General features: G+C 44.3%; 1 protein-coding gene across 3 annotated transcripts in view; it reads left to right on the top strand.

The window, feature by feature from the left end:
- The window catches only part of RERG (RAS like estrogen regulated growth inhibitor), a 93,572-nt gene that overhangs the window by 67,676 nt on the left and 2,338 nt on the right, over positions 1–23,558 (top strand). For all 3 annotated transcript variants that reach the window (XM_083573190.1, XM_083573191.1, XM_083573192.1), the window contains exons 3-4: positions 15,845–15,901; positions 21,904–21,977. In XM_083573190.1, the coding sequence (XP_083429316.1) occupies positions 15,845–15,901; positions 21,904–21,977 (131 nt within the window). The remainder of the gene's footprint in view (positions 1–15,844; positions 15,902–21,903; positions 21,978–23,558) is intronic.

The raw sequence follows: 23,558 nt of genomic DNA, 5'->3' as shown, positions 1-23,558 counted from the left end.
GTTCAGTCCCTAGCCCCCCAAAAGGGGGGTTGGGACTTTGGAAATCTATTGCCAACCAGAGTTTACAGTTAATGGGCAAATAGTTTGACCTGATATCATTGTTCCTAGCTTGTCTGCATTTAGGTCATCCCTGACAGCTAAAGTTAAAATTTGCAGCTTTCTATGCCAGATGCAATTAATTTGACAGAGAAAGGTCCTTGAATGCCTCAACTAAATCTATTGTACAGACTAGCTGCGTGTCTAGCCTGTCTCTGAGGTTTCCCTCCCTCCAAGTTCCTCTTCAGAAATATTATTGTTGAAGTCATCAACATTTTATGAACTCCCTCTCACCAGCCCCCTCTCACTAAAAACACACTTTTCTGCAGGGAACAGTGTTCTCAGTCAACGCTTCTGTAGTGCACAAAATCCACAGAAAATAAGCACGCTGGTTGCTATGTGCAACTCTCTCCTGTGTGTTATCTTGTGAATAAACGTGTGACTCATTCATTCAGCATCACTCTTAAGCCGTACAGATTGGAGAAGAATGACTGCTTGCGGGCAGGCTAGGGTGATGCATGACTGATAAGCATCGCTCTGTGGGTAGGAAATAAAGAAGCAAACTCCACCACCAAATATGAAAATGTTTGGTTGTCTTGCAGAATAAATGTTAAGCAATCCAGCTTTGGCTGTGAGAACAAGTCACAGAGCAGCTGCTTCCATTTCAGATAGTTGTGTACCTGTAGCTTCAAACCACCATTCCCTGGTAACCCATCGATCTCACTTGAGGCTCTCACTTGCGGGGAGTGGGAATTCAGGTGATAAATCTGCCTCATGAAACAGGAATGGGGGGAGTTCTGGCCCTCCAGATGTTGTGAGACTACAGCTCCAGCATAGGGATAGCTGCCCTCCCCTCCCCTCTGCAGCCACCTCAGGGGGAACTGAAGGACCATCTTGCCCTGAGAGGAGAAGAAGCAGTAGCAGCTTTTTCTAAAGGAACAAGTTGCCCTTTCAATTCCTTTGTAACCTTTTCCTTCTAATTTGATGCTTATTTTTAAAATAATGCATGTAAACCGCTTTGTGAGGTCGGCCTGAAAAGCGGTATTGTTGTTGGCACCTGTCTTTCTCGAGAGACAATGGAAGTGCGCCTCTGGGAGTGAAGTCAAACTGCATAGCTGTCAACCTTCCCTTTTTTTGCGGGAAATTCCCTTATTCCAACGCCGTTTCCCGCTGCTATCCCAGATTGTTAGATATCCTGTAGACTGTCCCTGGGACAGGTGAGGCTGCTGATCCCTTATTTTCGAGGCTGCTGATCCCTTATTTTCAAATCTGAAAGTTGACAGCTATAGTCAAACTGCTGGAGAATCACAGCACCTGCTGTGGCTACAGAGGCCAGTAACTCAAAACCGTTGCCTCCTGGGTTGTTTTTGCTGCGTTAGAACCGCCAAAGTGACCTCCCCGAGGCACAAGCCTGGGCAGTGTGTATGCAGGTCCTGAGCTGCCAAGACAAAGAGACCCCCCTCTCTGCCTTGCTGATGTGGCCCAAAGGAAAGTAGAGCAAAATGTTTGGCACCAGCTTTGCTGCAGGAGTTGCCAGAAGGAGGCGTACAAGGCGCCATCCAACCATCTTAGGGACTCCACTCTGGATTTGAGTAGGGTTTAATCCTTAGCCTTATCTTCTTCCGTTGCCTTGCGGGACATCTTTGGGGAAAGCAGTATATCATATCAACACTGTAAACAAACAAACAAACATGCCCAATGGCCAGGGGTGATGGGAGTTGGAATCTCATAACCTCTGGAGGGCCACAGGTCCTGACACAACTTGAAGTGCTTCCTGCTTGTTGCTGTCTTAGGTTAATTGTTAAAAAACAACAACACAATTTTGTGGTCAGCAGGAACTGGAGCCAAAGCTTCACTTTTGGAAACAACGTGTTGAACAGTCCTGTGCAGATGAGCCACTACAGGCAGCAGGTCAGGGATTGCATAGTTAAATGCACCTCTCCATTATATATAAACAGCAGTAGATCATTCTAAACCTGTTCTTTGGTGTGCAAATGCGAGAGCATTCAAATATGCAGTTCCCCACCTGCATTCCACAGTGGTACAGTCTCAGGAGGCCTGCACTACATCACACACCATTTCAGGCAATGTAGGTCAACTCTTGCATGCTTGACTGATCTATCCATGTTGGACCAACTGAGTTCCCACCCCTCCCGTGTGTAAGAACCTTTGGCACTCTTGAACCTCCTTTCTCCGCTTGCTGCATTCTATCGCCTGGTTTTACTTTAGCTTGGATATTATGCACAGTTATGCTTTTGACAGTTATGTAGGACAAGAAAAGAACACGGCAAGCAAAAGGGGGGGGGGTTGCTCTGAACTTCGGCAAATTTGTATACTAAACTACATCATACCCAGTCCAGTATTTGTCAGACAAAAATAGAAGTGATTAATTTTGCAAACAAAAATAGCATGCTGTACTGGCCTATGATACATTTATCTCAAGTCTCACCCCAGCAAATGTGAAAGAGTGCAATGGAATACCAAGGAGAATGGGGTTCCAAAATGTGCATTTTGTGAGGGGGGGGGAATAATGCAAAGTTCCACACATAGAAAAGAAAATTCACAAACTGTAGTGGAAACAGGAGTGAATAAACATGAATGGAACATTGCAAACTCACAAATGGGTGTAGCTCAGTGGTAGAGAAACTGCTCTGCAATGTAGAAGATGCAGTCCCTGAAATTTCTGGGTGGAAGTGGAAAAAACCCCTGTCTGTAAGGCCAGTATCAGCCAGTGAGGCAATACCATATGGACCAAATGGCTTGATTCAGTATACAGCAACTTCCTAAATAGACAGAGCCATCCACCCCTAAAACAGAGACATACTTTTAATGTTCTAAGAGCAAAGCTGCTTCTCAGAATTCTCGGAATCTAATAGCATCATTTACAGAGCAATCTTCTGGCTGTTTGCTCAGAATTATCTCCCACTGAGTTCATCGGAACTTAATCCCAGGTAAAATGTACATAGCGCTGCATCCTTAGTCTAGTAATTCATCACTTTCTGATCTCATCCTGCAAATTACAGAAGAGCAGGATGGGATAGGGAAGGAAACAGAACCTTTTACAGGCCACATGAAAAACAAGTATGCTTTTTCTTCTGGCTTCAGAAGGAGAAAAAATATGGCAATGGACTCAAAATTTGCCTTTGCATGTGGGCTTTCCTGGTGTGTGTGTGCGTGCGTGTTTTAATTAAAAACAACAGCAACCTATAAAACTCAAAACAGCTGCAAATCTGCTGATTGCTTGGAGAAATTCCCTGTGTAGCCAACTCTTTTGAAAGAAGAGGGAGAGGAAGCATCCCTGAATTATAAAAGGACATTTAAAAATTAATATGCAGAAGAGAGAAGAAGGGGAGAGGGAGGGAAGAGCACTGAAATATTTTCTGCACTGTTTGTTGATTGCCCCAGTGTTGAAAACGGAGTACCGGTAACTTCCTTGGTTGGATCAGACTAAAGTTCCTTTTCATTCAGTTTCCTATTTCCAACAGTGACCGCAAGATACCTTGTGAAACACACAAGCAGCAGGACAGAGATGGGCAACTGAGAAAACAGGATACTGGACTAGATGGGTCTTTGGCCTGATCCAGTAGAGCTCTCCTTATGTCACCAACCTCCCTGGTATCTGTACAGGCAACTCCCCGTTTATGCAATGGTTACGATCCGAGGCACCTCATGTTTCAGTGAAGTGACGTATATTTGAAACGCCATAGGAAAAGCCTGAAAACACCCTCCAAACCTCTGGAAACCCTTGGAAAACCCTTTAAAAACAGCAGCAGATGCCAAACTCCACCACCGTTGCTCCCTCCAAACCTCCTTGCTCAAACTCCCAATTCTCAACGCTCGGTGCAAGGGCTCCTGGGATTGCGCTTGCAAAGGTTTGTGGGATTGCTAAGCACTTTTTTTGCACATTTTGCCCTTTCTGGGCTCTTTGAGGGCCATTTTTGCTATTTTAAAAGTCACTTCTGGGTTCAGAGCAACGCGCACGGGTGCACGCCAATTGGACACTTGTAAATTGGTCGCTGCTGTAGTTTAATTGAAGTACAAGCAAAGATACCATGAGGCAACTGCTCCTATGCGACTTTTTCAGATTAGGAAATGTTCTTCAGATCAGGGAAATGAAAACAGTCCACCAGCAGCGGTGAGGTAAGCTCAGCGCTGCACACACTGAAATTACAAAGAAGGTCTAAAGATGCCTGTCTATGAGGCACAAGAATCACAAAGGGAAGAAAACATAAAAGAAATTGGAGGGGCAATTTCAGCACAGGAGCACCCTTGACTTCCTCCTGGAGCTTGTTTTTAAGCCAAGCATCTGCTTTTGACCCAGCAGACACAAGGGCAGCCCGCTCTGACTGACAGCCGCTCTCTCAGGGTCTTGTGTTGTATCTGAACTTCCAGACAGCATTGACGCATTTTCCAGACCTTTTTCACTGTAGTTTCTTTCTTTTAAAAGGGAATATGGGAACTGTAATGCTGAAGAAGTTCAGTCTGTTTATATAAATAAAGCCTTGACTCGTAGGGAGAGCATGGAGCAGGCTCTTGAGCAGAATCGTAAGCTGGGGGAAATGGCAACCAGGACTGAGTCACATCTCGGAGCCACGCAACAGGTAGAGACGGGGAAGAGCTTCGCCCTTGCTCAAATCCCAGCAGGAATCATGGCTGCTGGTGGAGGCAGAAGCATTGGTGGAGCAGAAGTGGAATCAGAGCAATGGAACGCTGGCCAAGTCGGCGCTTCCATTAGGCAAACTGAAGCAACTGCCTCAGGCGGCAGCCACAGAAAGTGGCACATTTGTCTTGCCCCCTGGTAGACTTGCTGCTTCCCTCTGCTGGGTTACTGTCCTAGAGTGAGGGGCTCTATGTTTCCTCCCTCTCTGCCTCACTCTAGCAAGAGTTAAGGGGGCCCTCAGAGCGAAGCATTCTGGGTAGGGTGGCCATGAAAGCACCTCCACCACAACTGTGGTTTGCTTTGGTGGCAAATGGAGCTTAAAATTAGGGGGGGGTGGAGTAATAATGTGAGAGGGGTAGCAGAGCCAGGATAAGATGAAGAGGAGTGAGGACAGCAGCTCAGACAGACCATTTTCTTGTGCCAGCCCTGAATGCTGGGGAAAAGTAGAGTGAAATGGATTGTGCAACTGCTCAGTGGTTGTTGGCATGCAGTATTTGGGATGGGCAATCTGGACAGTTTTGGTTTTTCTTGGTTTCCCATTTTTCCTTCCTGCAGGTCAGTTCTCCACATTTCCACATCAGTTTGCAATTTATTTATTTTTTTAAAGAAGAAGCCTGCTGAGAACCCACACCCATCCTAATGCAAAATCATCCTATCATTTCATTCTAGGCAATTTTGCCTAATGTGCACATTTTCGCAAATCGATTTCCAGTGTATTGCATTTTTACTCCTGTATGCATTACGATGCACACCTTAAACTCGGCATATGCATCATTAAGGCACGTTGCTTGAATGGAGACCTGCATTGCAAAATTCGGATGAGTTGGGATTTCTAAGGAGGGTTGTTTGAGATAGCGCAAACTGGGCAGAGTCACCTTTAAATGTGAATGGAGCTGAGTTTCTCCCCCATCACTACTCCGTACACAAAGTGGCGTGTTTTTTAACCAGCTCTGAAGTCGGACCACCTCTCTGCTTACTTCGCTCCGCCTCTCCAGTTCTTCTTCCATGCCTGCCACAACTCTTACGGTTTCTGTGGTGTGCAGTGAGTTGTTGATCTTTAGAAAGGGCAGGCAATTAACCTGCTCTGCCACCCACCCATGTTGCTGGCTAAGTCAAGCTGAGGAAAGGCAGAAGCCAGACGTTTGTACACAGCAGCAAATATTATTAACAGGGAAGGGGTTGGTGGCCACAGGCCTTAGCTGCTGCCTGCAGCATGTCTGCTAATTCTTCTTAGGAGGCTGGAGAGATAAAGAGCAAGCACTAAGAAGAGAAGAGTGAGGCAGACTCAGCAGGAAAAGATGCTTCTTGCAATGCATAAATGGCTTTGCATAACTTCACAGATTATACTGATGCAGGAAAATCCCCACAAATTTCAAATATATATCATCTAGAGCTCACTCACTGAATGCAGTTGGAGCACCAGGTGTTAATCTATTTGTTTTCTTGCTTGCTTGTTTCAGAAAAATTTAAACGCTGCCTGATTGTAAGGGGAAAGGAACCTCAAAGCGAATTACAAAATATAAAACAGTAAAATCAAGAAACAATTACTTTAAAACATGCAAAAGTTAAAATGCTAAAAGAGATTAAAATCACCCCAACTTTCCATTTTGAGCTCCATTTTCCAAGTTCATGAAAAGCCCACCCGCTGCATTTCTGAAGATGTTAATTTCTCCCTTCAGTTACAAACTCTGATATCATGCTCAAATTTGCACTGCACCATGGATTAGGTTGGTCTATCTATCCAGTTTGGGATTAGGCCTTTAGATTAGGTATGGCCTAGGCAGCTTTTGATTCCCAAAGCTGCATAGATTGTAATTCTTATATAAGGTTGGTTGTACCCAACTACATTATACTCAGAGTAAACCCATTGAAATGAATTATCCTAAATTAGTCATCTCGAATACCATAACTGGGTCGATTCTGAGTGGGATGCAGCCCTGTGTGTTTATAGGTGATGGACTGGATCAAAAGAGGCTAGAGAATACAGTGTCTGTTGCCCTGGTGCAATACACATCAGAGCACTTTCTGCCTGAGCAGATCCTTGACAAACAATTCAGAAGTCATTAAGTCACCCTGCAATTAAATCATTAAGTCACCCTGCAATTGGAGGACACTTGGATTCTTTAAGGGTATGCCAAAGGCAGAAGTCATGAAGTCGCCCTCTTTTCACTTCTCTTTTTTGCAGCATAAAAGCAGCACAGCAGTTAGGAGAGAAAGATGGGACAATTATCTAAGGTGTTGATTTGTGTGGCAAGATCTCAGAGCAATGTTATGTACCAGAATGGGTAGAAACTGCCATAGTTAGTGCTGGGGGTTGCTATTTGATCCAGATTGCCTTGATTGATGAACCTACCTACTTTCTTTTTATTTTGCACCATAAACGTTCAGTAAATAATAAACTAAGACAAAATAGCATACCTTACTATGAACCAAATCATGTGTAAGGTTGTATATTTCCTAGAGGTTTGTTGCTCAAAAGAAACACAGCAACAATAATTAGCATTTTCTGATTCCAAAACAGCCATCCTTTGCAACTGGCAATTGTTTACATTTCACAGAGAAATTCTCCAGTCAAGTAGTGTGGACAAAAATGCATAATATTTTAGAATCAAGCATGCATAACAATGCATCTGTTGGTGAAAATATAGTACAAAAAATGCATTATACAAGGCAAAATTGTTTGCAGAAATGTGTATAGTAAGCAAAGCTGCATACAAAAATATGTGTACTAGGAGAAATTAGCACTAAAATGCTAATGAATTTTCATGAGGACTAGTTTCTAATAAAAGCAAGGCTGATGTGGAAATGTGGGGATATAGCTTAAGAGCAGGAAAGTGAAAGACTGAGAGGAACCACAATTTTCAGACTTGCCCATTCCCAGCCCCGGGATAATTATAATTTAGTGTCTAACACAAGTTACCTTGGGAAACTTGTTACATCAAAAAGTAAGATAGAGATAAAATTAAATAAAGTTGTGCAGGCCCAGGATAGAAGAACCCTCTTGGCTATCAAGAGCTTAAAGACCTTTATGTTGTATTAATTCTCCCTGATCCTAAAACTCCCAATAAGCTGTTGGCTTTACAACATCCATTATGTACAGCTGTAGGTTTTATTCAACAGCACTGAAATTTATTGGGGGACGGGACAGGACACAAACCATAATCCTCCAAGCAGCATTTTGCTATATTAATCAAAATATTGTGCCTAGATAAAAAATAATCTTTCACTTAACTGGCCTTGCAAGATGAAAGCAGAATTCAAGGTACATGAGAAGAAACTTCAGGAAAAGGGTTAAAAAGAGCAAAGCTGGTAGATTTCAAATTTTGCCCCACTGATCCTCTCCAGGGTCAAGAAACAAATGCTCTGAGCTTCACCAGTTGTAACAAAACAAAACAAAAAATCATTTAGCTGGGAAAAAAGAACTCATTGCATTGGCTTCAGACCCATCAGGCAGCAATCAAAATGGCAGCCAGCTATCTACTGAGAAAACTGAACCTCTTTACCCCATCGACATGCACACAAAACAAGGGAACGAATTCAATGGAGATTTCTCCACCCCAGCTAACTATTGCCTTGGCCAATAGATTTTATGGTGCTTTCCCCTTGATAGATTGGATGGTTTGATTCCAATTTGGTTCGGTTCCAGTTGAGTATTTAAAACTTACTTGAGAATATATTGGTTTCTGGCATTTTAGTGACAATAAATTGATAGAGTGGGGAATAACTTTTGTCTTTGGGAGAGTGATAAATAGATATATGCCAAAGAATATTGATGCACAATATCCTGTATGATATGATTTGGAAAAGAGATATATAAAATTAACAGGAACAACAGTGTAAACTCAGCTTATGCTGGAATCAGAAATCTCTGTATGAAGATTGTAGAAATGAAATCGGAGACGTTGGATAAAGAGAATATTGGTGATAGGATAACATGTTACAGAAACTTTATTGTGTGCACTTTATTTCAGTTGTATTTGCAGTTTATTTTTTTAAGAAAGCAGTTGTATTGGCTGTTATATGAACACCTACAGTTACACACTTTGAGAACCTTGCTCTTTCAACCATTGGGTCCAGTTGTGGAAGGCTGGTGGTTTTTCAGGTCACCCTTCCATGCTTTTTGATAGACTACAACTCTCATTACCCCTGACCATTGACCATTCTGCCTGGGACTGGCGATGTCAGGGAGGGCTGCACTGAGGAGGAAAGGTGGGAGCCTCCCCCTCCCCCTGCTCCCAATCAAGATCCTGAATCTTCCCGGGAGCAGGAGGACAGTATAGATTTGGAACAGTGGTTTGCAGAGGGACATAGTTCAGAAGGCAGAAGCTGGGAAATACTGGGTGGAGAAGAAGCACTGGGAGAGAGAGTGTTAACAGATTCACTGTCTCTGGAAAGCCTTCATCTGCTCAGCCCAAGGTCAAGAAGAGCTGATAAGGTGGCAGCACAAAAAGCACAGTGGGTTTTAAGATCAAGTTACAAGACACAATAGTGTCGTATCCAGGTTGCATTCCAGATTTGGAGATGTGGCTGGTAGGCTGCAGAGAGCCTCACACCCCTGCCAGGAACTGTGTGGCATTTAACAAACGTCACCTTGGCCACCTCATCATATTCAGGCAGGGGTTGCTACAATGGGACCTACCAGAGGTTGCTAGATTCCAACTTCCATTTGCCCCAGCTCGCATAGCCAATGGTCATGGATTATGGGAGCTGCAGTTAAGCAATATCTGGAAGGCACCACACTGGTCACCCCAAATGAAAATAACCCATGCCTCCCACTTAACACACTCAAAGATTCCTATGAACTTCACCCATGGCCCCTTGAAAGCAGCTGAAAATCTGCTTTTCCTGCAGACAAATGGCCCTCCAACAGTGGAGAGTGGTTCAGAATACCTTTAGCACATATTCCCTGAATGCATGAGCCTTAACTTCATTGGGGTGTTCAACCTGTGTCTGGGGTGTGCTGCTCCAGCCTTCAGAGAGGGGCTCTCATACGACTGAATGTTTCTTCATTCCAAAAAGAACATAGAAAACTAGGGGCCACATTCAGCTAAGTCATTGAACTAGCAGAAGCCAGCAAAATGAGTCCCACTAGCACCATGGGACTTTCCCCCACTCTCTGCCGCATACCCCACCTCCTTCCCAAATCTGTGTAGGAGAGTTGGGAGAACCACACAGGAGGAGGAGAGGGGAGATCATCCTTGTGCAGAAACGCTTGTGCTGACAGAGTGATCACCTTGGTGTGAAGTTGAATTCCACCCTAGATATCCAGGGGAAGGCTTCTGGGCTAGTGCTTTGCTCTGGTGTCTGATTTTCTGTTTGAAAGGAATTGTTTTTAGGAAGGAACGTTCCGTTCTGCGCATCCCTACCTGCTGTTTGAATTGACATCACCCAGACACAGATTTACCACCACACTGAGAACTAGACCTAAATGGAGATTAACATCTGGGGGCAGAGCCTTTCCAGTGCTTATGTTAGTCCGCAGCATACCATGTACACAGATGGCAATATCTAAATAATAATAAAATTTGTAGACTATATTTCAAGTGGGATTTGGCTGTGTTCTTTAAGCATCGCTAAAGAGTGTGGTGTTCAACAGTTGATGGGAGAAGCTGGAAAGCCCTGTTGTATCCCTTGGTGGTCTTAAAAGGCCAGAAGCCATGTTCCTTTAGCAATGCCATCCACTCTGCTTAGTGAAAAAGATCTGGCGTCGGCCTATCAGGGTTGCATCTATTCTAGATTTTTATTTTATTTATTTCAGTGGGACTAATCTGAAGGGTTGTGATTTAATGGGGTTGCGAAATAGGCTCTGTGTGTGTATGTGTGACAATAAAATATGTTTACTGTAGAAATAGCTATTTTATAGACAGCAGATTTTCAGACGCTAGGTGATAAACAAACAGATGTCTTGATTATAAACATGAGTAAACATATGCAAAAGATGGGAGATTTAGGCACAATGTGCATTATTTTAGAAAAAAAAAGTTTTACCAGGATTTAACCTAATGCACTGATGAGTATATTTATCAGCAATGATTACTGTTGTTTAGAGCTTTATTCCTTCCTTTTGTGATGCTTTCATCACCTTCCCTGTTCTGACCTTCTGTCCCATCACAGCTTCAGTAATGTCATCTGTTATGTACTGAGTTGAATAGGATCCAAATTGCAGCAGTCTGATTGGTCCTAGAACAATAGGATTCAGAATGCAGCAGTCTGATTGGTCCTAGAACAATAGGATCCGGAATGCAGCAGCCTGATTGGTCCACAGGAGCCACCCAATCCAACTCCAGGTGGAAGTGAATCCGCAACCTGATTGGCCTACAGGAGAATCCCAGAATTAGCCAATCACGTGGGGCCCATTGTGTAAATAATGTATATAAAGCAGACATTTTGGGGGAACTTCCATTCCTCCTCACTACTATGAGCTGAATAAAGAGCATGAAATCCACGCTCGACTCCAAGTATATTTCATCATCCTTACAGAAAAGAGGGGTTCAAATGCCCTCCATTATTTAAAAGAAAATACACAGAGGTTGTGAGGGCACATGCAGTTCCTCGGGTCTCTGAAGTAAAGATACATATGTACAGAAAGGTCCACTAACACGGTCGCCATGCTAGCTAACACGTAAAACCAACACTGTCTTCCCCTGATTCTCACAAATTCAGAGTCAGACCCTCTCCCACAGAGAGTGCAGGATCAGAATTTGCAACAGGGCTTAATGCAAGCAATACCCATCTCTACATTCCTGGACCAGTGGGAGGAGGAATTACTCAGCAAGTCATAGGCCTTGCTGGTGTTGCTGTGGTAACCCAGAGCACTTATCTCTTATCTCAGAACATCCAGACCTGGGGGATGTGCTTCTCAAAACTTGAGACCAAGCACTGTGTAATATAACCCATTGTCTGAATTACAGCAACAGATATTCATCAGATTGCGAACCTCAGTGAATCATAGATGCGGAGATGGATGACACACTCAGGTTCTGCTTATGGGTTTTGCATGGACCTCTGGTTGGCAGCTGTAAGAAAAAAGCAGAATTAGATGGACTAGCTGGTTCTTCTTATCTTTGTATGCCTCAAAACAGGACTCCCGTGTAGTAAGGCAATAAGTATGCACGTTTAGGAAATTGCGGAACAACAGGCAAAGATTCATTTCTGAAAATTGTTCAAGAAGGGAGGAAGCGGGTGGAGATCTGGAGCCTTGCGAAAAGGACCTGGGACTCAGGCTTCCTGGGTACTTCCTAACCACACCCCTGACTAATCTCCCACCATTCCTGACCATTCGCCATGCTAGCAGAGACTGATGGCAGCCAGCATCCAACAACATCTGCAGAGCACCGTGTTGGCTATACCTATTGTAAATAGGAATGAGGGAGAAATTTGATTCAGTTTGTACCAAAGGCAAAGTTACTTTTTTTCACATGTTTTGATACAGTGCATGAGCTGAAATACAGCCATCCTTCAAAATCTGCATTTAACTGAAATTTTGCAGTGCGGATCTCCAGCAAAGCACTGTGTACAAAAATGCCTATACGTACAGTACTAAAATGTGCATATAGTAATGAAGATAATGTACAAACTTGCATTGTTTTAGGGAAAGTTGCTCTGCCAAAAGCTTTATATTTGACAAAGTTGCACGCACCATGGGTCTCTTACGAGAAATTCACATAAAAAATACTGGTGAATTTTCATGCGAATTCCTTTTTTAAAAAAAATTGCAAACTGCTGTGTAAATGCGGAGAACTAAACTTAAGTTTAGAAGAAAGATTAGAAACTGAGAGAAACCAAAATCGACATATTCTCTCATCCCTAGCTGTAAGTAACCCTGCCCATGAGGTGGGGTTAAATAGGCACCTCAAGTGGCAGAAGCCAAAGAGTTGGCACCCCACCTGCCCGACTGGCAGAGCTGCAGTTCCACTTTCTACCCACAGGGGCACTGCCTCTTTGGCTTCCCAAGTAAGGACAGGGCCGGGGGGAGCAAGGCGGCACGGTGGCACATTCCCCTTTCGCCTCAGGCTGCAAAGCAGGATGTGCCGCCCTGGCTGTAAGGCAGGCATCCCCAACCTGCGGCCCTCCAGATGTTTTGGCCTACAATTCCCATGATCCCTAGCTAACAGGACCAGTGGTCAGGAATGATGGGAATTGTAGTCCAAAACATCTGGAGGGCCGAAGGTTGGGGATGCCTGCTGTAAGGGCAGTTGCCTGGGCCCATTTTACATCTTGCGAACATTGAGCAGAAAGAAGGTACCCTCTACAGTGGTACCTCGGGTTAAGAACTTAATTTGTTCTGGAGGTCCGTTCTTAACCTGAAACTGTTCTTAACCTGAAGCACCACTTTAACTAATGGGGCCTCCCACTGCCACCGCATGATTTCTGTTCTCATCCTGAAGCAAAGTTAACCCAAAGTACTATTTCTGGGTTAGCAGAGTCTGTAACCTGAAGCGTCTGTAACCTGAAGTAGCACTGTACTTCAAAAATGCCTTTGAGGACATTTTCAGAAAGCCATATGTCCAGCACATGTTTATGTAACCTCCATCCATATTTCTTTTAATCAAGGAAGTGTAAGAGGAAATGGCCCAAGCATGCAGCTAGATGCAGCTGGTTTCCAAAATGCTTTTAAAATGTATCTTCCATATACACTATTAAGGAAGAGAGAAAAGGACTTGCCAAGTGCTCCCATTTGGAGGAATGGAAAGGTCACAATACAGAACAAAATGTGGATCCTAAACTTAACATTTTGTTCATCTCCTTATTGCCATGGCTTTTAGCTGGAGCGCTACAGAAACCACAGCATGTTAGGAGGTTTGATGTACACCGAATTATAACATCAGGGGTGTTTACCTGAACTTCTCCAGACTTCCGATCCATTCAGCGAAGCAGATGTTCTCACAAGATTTAAGAGCCCATCCTGCTAATGGATGGGTAGTTTATACCACAAGGAAAAACATTTTTCTTAAGAGTTTTGTGGTTGGGCCTCTGATTCTAGCCAAACCCAGAAAGCAAATATGTGCCTTAAAAAAACCCAACGATAATGATGAACCATTGCAAATAGCTAATAAAAAGTTATGTTAGCCTTTGTTTCATAAAACCTTTCATGTGTACTCCATGGCACCGTGTAAATCAAATTGGTTTTTATGGAAATACATTGCAGAAAATAACTTAGGATTCTTCCAAACTCCAGCAATCCCTCAGCCCAGATAACTCTGGGAATTGTAGCTCTATTAGGGGAACAGGGGCCTCATAATTCTCAGCATCCGGAACAAACTACAGTTTCCAGAATTCTTTGGGGAAACCATGACTGTTAGTGGTATAAGAGTGCTTTAAACATATGGTACAGGTGTGGCTATGAACTAGAGCCAGCGTGGTGTAGTGGTTAAGAGCCGTGGACTCGTAATCTGGTGAACCGGGTTCGATTCCCTGCTCCTCCACATGCAGCTGCTGGGTGACCTTGGGCTGGTCACACTTCTCTGAAGTCCCTCAGCCCCACTCACCTCACAGAGTGTTTGTTGTGGGGGAGGAAGGGAAAGGAGATTGTTAGCCGCTTTGAGACTCCTTAAAGGGTAGTGAAAGGCGGGATATCAAATCCAAACTCTTCTTCTTCTTCTTCTTGTATGCTGAACAGAGAAAGGAGGATCCAAATGTTGCTGGTCTTTCAACATTTTGAAGCTTGGGTGAACATAGAAAACTCAAAAAACAGCATGTTAAATAAAAAAACCTCTTTCTTGTTAATTGAATTAAAAAATACATTGCTACTCTGATTTCTTTAAAAGCTTTTTTTTTTAAGACTTCACTTAAATAAATAACATTGAACAGCTGTTAGGCTAGGCAGACAGCAGAGAGCCTTCTTGGACTTGCAGGGAAGCTCAGCTGGGAATGACATACATTTTTCAGGAAAGACAAGCACCAGGATGGTCGCAGAGTGCAGCCCTCCAGAGAAATGATTTGCTGAATGCAAAAAATGGCACAACCTAAAGACCCCTTGACACCCCTTGAATGCAAAGTTAATACAACAAAACACTGCACCATACCCATGAGAATATCACTAATTTTATTTTTCTTCTCCCTTTGGACATTTTTTTCTGTATTCCATTTCTCTTTTCATTAATTGATGGAGCGTGGTTGAAAAAATGCAGATTTTTTGTGCAGTAGAAGTGTGTATATGTGTGTGTATAAAAAAAAAACCTGACTTTTGCCTCTGACCACACCACTGGGGTGCGGCCCCTGAATGGATCCCCATAATGCAATGTGGCCCTCAGACTGACTGAATTTACTTCCCCAGATTACACTCACTGCAGACACATGCTGCAGTCAAAGGTCAGTATTTGAGCACTTTCTGTACCTAGGGCACCTGATGTTACATGACAGTAAATAATGAAGAATTCCTGCTTGAATGTCCCCATCCTACGAGATTCTTGTACAGAGCTGCAGTGTTGTAGCTAAGAGACTGAGGCCCCCTTATATGCTGAATTCAGTGTGGAATCCATTCATGCCAAATTCTCAACATGCCAGTTTGGTTGTGTGAATCTGCTCTGTCTTGCAAGAGAGACTGCCCAGGTCAATAAGGTTTTTATTGTGCCATACAGCCCTCAAATACAGCAGCTGTCTAGAATATGGATGAGGAACCTGTGGCCTTTTCCAAGTATTGTCAGTGGTGAAGTGTTATGTACTGAGTTGAATAGGATCCAAACTGCAGCAGTCTGATTGGTCCTAGAACAATAGGATCCAAAAGGCAGCAGTCTGATTGGTCCTAGAACAATAGGATTCAGAATGCAGCAGTCTGATTGGTCCTAGAACAATGCAGCAGTATGATTGGTTGGCAGGAACCACCCAATCATGCTCCAGATAGAAGTGAATCCACAACCTGATTGGCTTACAGTAGAATTCCGGAATTAGCCAATCATGTGCAGCCCATTGTGTAAATAACGTATATAAAGCAGATACCTTGAGGGGACTTTCATTCATTCCTCCTCACCACTATGAGCTGAATAAAGAGCATGAAATCACTTTGCGACTCTGAGTATATTTCATGAAGGATAATGGAAGTTGTAGTCCAGTAGCACTTAGAAGCTGCGGGCTCTTCACCTAGAAAATGTCCTGAACAAAAGATTTGTACTCCTCTGAATCTAACTTCTTTTGTTTCTTTCTTCATAGCTCTTGTGGTGCGTTTTCTGACCAAACGGTTCATATGGGAGTACGATCCTACTCTTGGTAAGTTCTATTCCAGGCATGGGCAAACTCGGCCCTCTAGATGTTTTGGGACTACAACTCCCATCATCCCTGACGACTGGTCCTGTTAGCTAGGGATGATGGGAGTTGTAGTCCCCAAACATCTGGAGGGCCGAGTTTGCCTATGCCTGTTCTATTCTGTTGCCTGTAACCATGGAATGCCGCAGAGCCGGTTGGAAAGACGATTTATAGTACTCGACTGATTTATAGTGCCTCTCCCACTCCACAACCTTCTAACGTCCAGTCACTTTCAAGATCAGCAAGGGAACAATCCTAGCATTGTTAGTGCAATGATAAACCCTCCCCTCCCCCCAAAAAACCCAATGGTCATTGATCCAATGCACCAGGTAGGGCATACTCTTGATGTAATCTTTACCCCTAGTGATATGAGGGCTGAACCCAAGTTTTGGGGGGTGCAATACGTTCCCTTGTCATGGTCAGACCATTTCTGGTAAAGTTTGAACTGGAGCTTTCTGCCTAGTGACATCAGGCAGGTTCCTTCACTGCAAGTTTTTCAGCACCTGAAACATTTTTGCTTAGGCAGGTTTATCAAGACCCATCAATGCTGATGCATTTTACTATTACAGTGGTACCTCTAGTTACGAACTTAATTCGTTCCGGAGGTCCGTTCTTAACCTGAAACTGTTCTTAACTAGAGGCGTTGCTTTCACTAATGGGGCCTCTTGCTGCCGCTGTGCCACCGGCACACGATTTCCGTTCTCATCCTGGGGCAAAGTTCTCAACTCGAGGTAACTCTTCCAGGTTTAGCGGAGTTGGTAATCTGAAGCGTTTGTAACTCGAGGTACCACTGTAATTAAAAATGTTTTTATTGACGATTTTGATATTTCTCGCAAGCCCCTTGGAAGTTCTACTGCAAGCAAGTGATATACACAGTTCGCTAAATAAGATAAATAAAAGCTTTCTTTTAGGAATTTGAACACCCCCCCAAAAAAAAGCAATTCCCTCTCTATTTTTGCAGGTGGTGGCAGAATGGTCCTACAGAAATGGAGTGGGGAATTCAGCCCACCCCTAGTTTATGCGAACGTGGGTGTGTTTATATAAATTGTGAAGAATTCGGCATTTGTTGACGTGGTTTTCGAGTTGGCTTGGCACAGGGTTTTACTCATTTCCCCCCTAAAGAGTAGAGTATACAAACGTCCAAAGGTCACGACACTAGCAGTACCTTAGGCTGAAGGTGTAATGTGCAGAATAGCCAAGCCATGCACTGTTAAAAGCACTCTTCTCTGCCAATACACCAGGCAATAAGACTTGGATCTGATTCAACCCCCAACAAGGCAATTAAAGTTAGATTTGGAGCATGATACAAAACCAGTCCATTAAGCATTCCCAAGGTTTTTTTGGGGGGTGGGGAGAATCTTGGCTTCTTGAAAGGTCTTTTCTTGATGATTCAAATTCTCCAAGCTCTTCTAAAAAAACCCCAATGATCTGGGAGCCTTCCCACTGTGGTCTGCTCCAAATGTGGAGCATTCATGCAAAGTCAAAATTTGTATGATCCCTTTTCTGGCAACCCGTTTCGACTCGAGCATATGGCATTGCAGTCGCATACTCTGCAGACCAAGGACAATTTAAATGATCTGTGGACAGCTGCCAGGTCCTCTAAAAACAAACCCGTGCAAAATCAAATAAATGGCTCTCTTGCCAATGAAGCTGTTCATTCTTAACAGTGCTTTTGGAACATCTTTCTCCCCACCACTACTACCTTCTAAATGCTCCCTTGTGGCCTTTGAGTAGAGAGCAGTTATGTCAGGCAATGAGATACATAGAATGGGTATGACTTGTGGTGTTGGGGGGGGGGAGATGTTTAGGGCCCTTGCCAGCGCAGATGACTTGGACATTTTATTTCTAAAAACCACTGGAGGGGAAAGGAATAGGCGGGTTGGCTTTTAAACATAGGATTGTTCTCTAAAATCTTTTACACCAGTGTGTAAGTATGAAGTTACTTACCATAATGCTTAGCTCAATGACCTTTCAAAAATAGATAGGTCACATGATCATTAATGGCTCTTACGTGCACTGTGTGTTTAAAGTGGCATCATACCAATTTAAACAGCCATGTCTCCTGCCCCCCTGCCTCAAAGAATCCTGGGAGCTGTAGTTCATTAAGGGTGCTGAAAGTTGTTAGGAGACCCCTATTCCCCTCACAGAACTACAAATCCTTATGCTGCTCTTTCCAGTGCATTTCCACTTTCAATTTCCTTACTGAACTAAGTCCACAAGGTTTTTTGGGGAGGGGGGTATTTTTCTGCAAGAGTGCCCAATCCACTTCTTCAGCTGCACAAACTGCATTTGCTAGTCGGCAGTTGAATCCCACCTGCAAAATAGCGGCTGCCTAGAAGCAGCAACCTTGTGCAAAATGAGCTCATCAAAACTTGCTGATACTCTTTGAGGGGGGTAGTGAAGAAAGGTGGTGTTGCTATTCTCCCAAGGAGAAGGTGGCACTGGATTCTGTATCAGAGTTCTGTAGTCTGTCCCCTGTTTAATTAGTGGCATGCCTTGTTTGGGGAGCTGTTTTCTTATCCAGATTTTCACAGCTAAAGAGCATCATTGTGCGTTATCATTCTCAAGGCTACCTTGACAGGTACCTGCCCCGCAAAGACATTATTTCCAGTTGCCAAAAGGGAGAGCGGAATATTCAAGTCGCTCGACTTCATACAAATTTAATACACCTTCTGTTGCCAGCTCCCTTCTCTCCTCTCCACTGACGTGGATGGATTGGGTTTTGGGCTCTTCTTCCACATCATTTGTGCAGCAGAACTAAAATCTGGGCTCCCGGATAGATTTTTCCCATCCATCCTGTATCCCCAAATGCCATGCGAGACTAAATAATGCAAGGCAGTGCACTGCAATATGTTGAGCCATGGTTTGTGCCCCAAGCAATTATAAATAGAAAGGAGTTTTATTGTAGGGCAGGGAGTGTTCCTGCTCTTTTTTGTCTGAAATTTCCAGTGAGTGGTGTCCACAGTACATGGTTTCCTACAGGGGTGTGTAGGAAACTTCTTTCCTAGGCAGGGCCAGTGACTCTCAGGAAAAATCAATGAAGGGGCGGAGCCAATGGTGGGTGGAGCCAAAATCCATGTGGGCAGAACTACTACTTCTCCCTCTCACTCATTCTCTCCTACACCTCTGCCCGCCTCTAGCAAGCCCCCATAGGAGACTCCACCACCAAAGTGTTAGGCAGGATAGTGTACCTTTTCCTCCTGGGCAACCTTTTGGGGGCCACATGAAAGTGGTGGGTAAGGCCAGAGGCAACAGTGGGCAGAGTAATGTATGTATCAGGAATGAGCCAGCAATAAATCACACTGGGTAAGTGAAGTTAACTCTTTATTAGGAGAAACAAGGTCTGCTCAAGAATCCCCAGCTTAATGAGCACAGCAACTCTCCTGTAGTAGGTTTTGGTCTTAGGAAGCAATTGCTGAGACTGAAGGTCTCTGCCTTCCTGCAGCTGCCCAAGTCTCTTATTCTTCTAGGTCATTCCCAAGCAATCTGAGGGTACGCCGACACGCCTGCTTTTGCTTTTCCTTCTTCATACCTCTCCTGGTCATAGGAGATCCAGGGGAGGGGAGATTGTTGCAGCAGGAGGGGGAGACACCATGGCTTCTTCACCAGCCGGATTCATCTCTGCTTCTTGGCCTTCTTTCTGATTCTGGATTTCTGATTCTGATTCTGGACTTCTCTTTCCCACAGACTCCCCCAGCTCACTAAGCTCTTTTACCTCTGCAGCGTCTGACACTTCCCCCCTAGTTTTCTCCCTCTGACCCCACATCGCCATCCCACCACCAATTCTCGGGCTCTTAGCCTTCTTCACTTGGGGGTTCACCAGCTGGTGCCCCCCCATTCCTCTGCATCCAGCCAGTCCACAACAGTATATAAATTTTACTTTTGAATAGTAGGCTAGTTTCTACACACACATCTCACACGTCCTTCTCTGTCCTCCACCCAGGCAAGCAAGAGGCACCAACAAAATTCAAAGACACATTGCAGTGTGATAAAAACACTCAGGGAGGGTGCAAAGCAAGGCTGGTGAGGAATATGGCCTGGGGAGAAGGGGTGTGGTTTGGGAAGAGCCCTGAGGGCCAGTCAGAAAAGCACTTGGCCCCCCAAGCCTGAGGTTTCCTGTTCCTGAGTTAGGAGTTTGTGTAGTGGGTATATGAGTTCCACCTAACACCAGAGACTCTACATTCTGATTCCATGTTTTCTAGCGTACTCATTAACTCTGTGGCACAAATCAGCCCAGGGGAGTTTTTTTTCAATCTGCTTTCTCTTTTTCTCTCTCTCGCTACATCTCCTTTATAAGAACTTTGTGTCTCCAGCAATTTAAAAGTAAATTGAATTGGGCAACATGGGGTGGGAAGGAATGAAAGTGCCTGGCTCTGCCAATATTCCGTAGCCCCCATTGTTGTTGTTTTTAAATGAAAGCTGAACCAAACTAATATCTCAAGCATGGATCTAAATATTTAAAGCGTGAGTTTTACATATCTCAAAATCTTGGCTTTCAATCCGGTCAGGGAACAGAACATGACAGGAGGGAGAGCCAAATAACAAACCAGCCGTCGTATTAATGACGGTGGGAAAAGATCCAAGGTTATGCCAGTAGCATGTAAAATGGATTAACATCATGTTTTGTGGCTATGAATTTTTACATCTATATTCTGCCCTTTCTCCCAGGCGTTGGGTGATGTTACATTCCTCTTGCTCCTTCCTTTTAACCTCACAACATCCCTGTGAGGGAGGTTACATGGAGAGATTGTACCTGGACCGAAGTTACCTGGTGAACTTCTCATGGCTGAGTGTGGACTTAAAATATGGGTCACCCTAGCCCTAAGTCTGTTGCTCTTATACATGGCAGACATTCAGTCTTCCAGCTCACAAGGAGCCATGAGGACAGGGAGACAAAAGACAGAGCTAGCATGCTGGTTCTTATGTACTGAGTTGAATAGGATCCAAAAGGCAGCAGTCTGATTGGTCCTAGAACAATAGGATCCAGAATGCAGCAGTCTGATTGGTCCACAGGAGCCACCCAATCCAGCTCCAGGTGACCAATCATGTGGGGCCCATTATGCATATAAGGCAGACATTCTGGGGGAACTTCCATTCCTCCTCACCACTATGAGCTGAATAAAGAGCATGAAATCCACTCTCGACTCCGAGTATATTTCACTGGTGACGAAGGTGGGATCCCGCTGAGCTGACCGCCACACACAGCACCGCAGCACCGCCACCCTCTGCTCTCCTCCTCTAATCATGTGAAGGATCTGAATTCTCAAAATGGTGGAAAGGTCTGGTACTCAGCTGAGACCTTTTATCCTTCTTGAGCCAGGCCACCCCTCCCAAGTTCCACCATCTTTCTGAAGAGTGGAGACTCTTAAAGGGGTAGACTGGTTGCCTGGAGCATAGCACCCCATCAGCTCCCCACTTTATGCATTGCCTGTGTTGGTGAACAGATGTTGGGAGCAGTGAGACCCCTGGTATAAAGCAGGCTGGTTTGTCAGGTGAACCTAGCTCAGGGGGAGGGGAGGGTTGCCGTCTTCTGAAACCCAGTTTGGGGGTCTCTGGCTCAAGGGGATTCGACCGACAGGCTCCAGCTCAGGTTTAGAGCCAGAGTCTTTGTTCAGAGCATCCATGACTTCCTGATCCAGCTTTTGTAGCTATTATTATTAGATCTCAGGTCCACCTTTCCTCCAAGGAGCAAAAAGGGGCATTTATGGTTCTCCCCTCCTCATGTTATCCTCACAAGGTAGGTTAGGCTGAGAGATGGTGACCATTCCTACTTCAATAATATAACCAGTACACCAACACTGGTTGGGATCATAGCACGAATCTGTCTGAATAGAGAGGGGAGAGGAGGGGTTCTGAGGCCCAATCAGATATATAGAGATGTGTTGCGAGTGGCTGCACCCAAAACTGTTTGCTTTTTGAGTTTTAATTTAATTCCCCCCCCCTCTCTCTCTCATGTTTCTTTTAAGAGTCCACTTACCGTCATCAGGCCACAATTGACGATGAAGTTGTTTCTATGGAAATACTAGACACAGCTGGGCAGGTGAGTCAGAACTCTACAGATCCCTACAATAAAAACCAAATGCCAGAGAACTGTAAGTAACTTCAGAGGAAGGTTGTGAAGCATCGCTAAGCCAAATGTTAGATGTTAAAAGCATTCAAGAGGCAAAAGGGGACAAGAGACAATGGGCCAAATAGGTAGGGAGTTGACATATTTTTTTCCTTGTCTGTAATTGTATTATTATTATTATTATTATTATTATTATTATTATTATTATTATTAAATTTGTATACTACCCTTCATCTGATGATCACAGGGCAGTTCACAACATAAAAATGCAAAATGAGAACACAAAATACATAATAAAAACAAGAACTAGCCAATAACCCTGCTCCCACAAACATATTTAAAGGGCGTAGAATGTTAATCAGACATTCTCAGACCAATCAGACTGCTGCCTTTTGGATCCTATTCAACTCAGAAGAGAAATGTTTTTGTCTGGTGCCTAAAGATATGTAATGAAGGTGCCTGGTGAGTCTTAATGCGGAGAGCATTCCACAAACGGGGAGCCACCACAGAAAAGGCCCATTCTTGTCCAGCCTCTGTACCTCTTCTGGAGGAGGCACATGAAGAAGGGCCACAGCTGATGACCGCAGCATCCAGCATGGTTCATATTTCACTGGGCGTGGTGTTGTTGTTGTTTTGATCAGAAGAGGTCAGAACCTTTTGCAATCCAAGCCCCTCTTCTCATCTGCACCCCTGGCTTCTTTTGTAGTGGAGAATCCCCCCCACACACACACACACACATTCTTCTCTCCCTTTTTCTCTCTACCCAAGAGCATCTCGTTCCTGCAACACCCAACATAACACTGGTTCTCCTTAGCATGGCATCATCTGAGATCAATGTCATCATAAGGTATAAGTAAAGCACCCCTGACAGTTGAGTCCAGTCATGAACGACTCTGGGGTTGCGGCACTCATCTCGCTTTACAGGCTGAGGGAGCCGGTGTTTGTCCGCTCCGCAGACAGTTTTTCCGGGTCATGTGGCCAGCATGACTAAGCCGCTTTCAGCACAACAGAACACCAAAACCACAGCAGCGCACGGAAACGCCATTTACCTTCCCGCCGGAGCGGTACCTATTTATCTACTTGCACTTTGACGTGCTTTCGAACTGCTAGGTTGGCAGGAGCTGGGACCGAGCAACAGGAGCTCACCCTGTCGCAGGGATTCAAACCGCCAACCTCCAGAGAGGCTCAGTGGTTTAGATCACAGCGCCACCCGCATCCCCTCAATGTCATCATACTAAAGCTTAAAGGTCTCCATTGCATAAGAGGGCATTTAGGGTGATCTAAATGAACAAGAAATCGGGACACACACACACACACACACAAGGTTAGAAGTCCATGTTTTACTACTGCTCCTATTTTTCATGCTGTCTTGTTCATTTGAACGTAGCACCAAAGTACCATAAAACCATTGAAGGAATGCAGGGTAATAATGCTTTCTGCTAGTGTTGCTGTGCTAGGGCTTGCACATTTAGTACCTGGCCCTGGAGAATGGACACTTTTTATAGATCGTAAACAAAAGCCATAGCACAGCAGCACTAAATCAGAACAGAGTCC

This window comes from Podarcis filfolensis (assembly GCF_964270895.1).
Source record: "Podarcis filfolensis genome assembly, chromosome: 10".
Classification (NCBI taxonomy): Eukaryota; Metazoa; Chordata; class Lepidosauria; order Squamata; family Lacertidae; genus Podarcis; species Podarcis filfolensis.
This window is presented reverse-complemented; position numbering and strand designations above follow the sequence as displayed.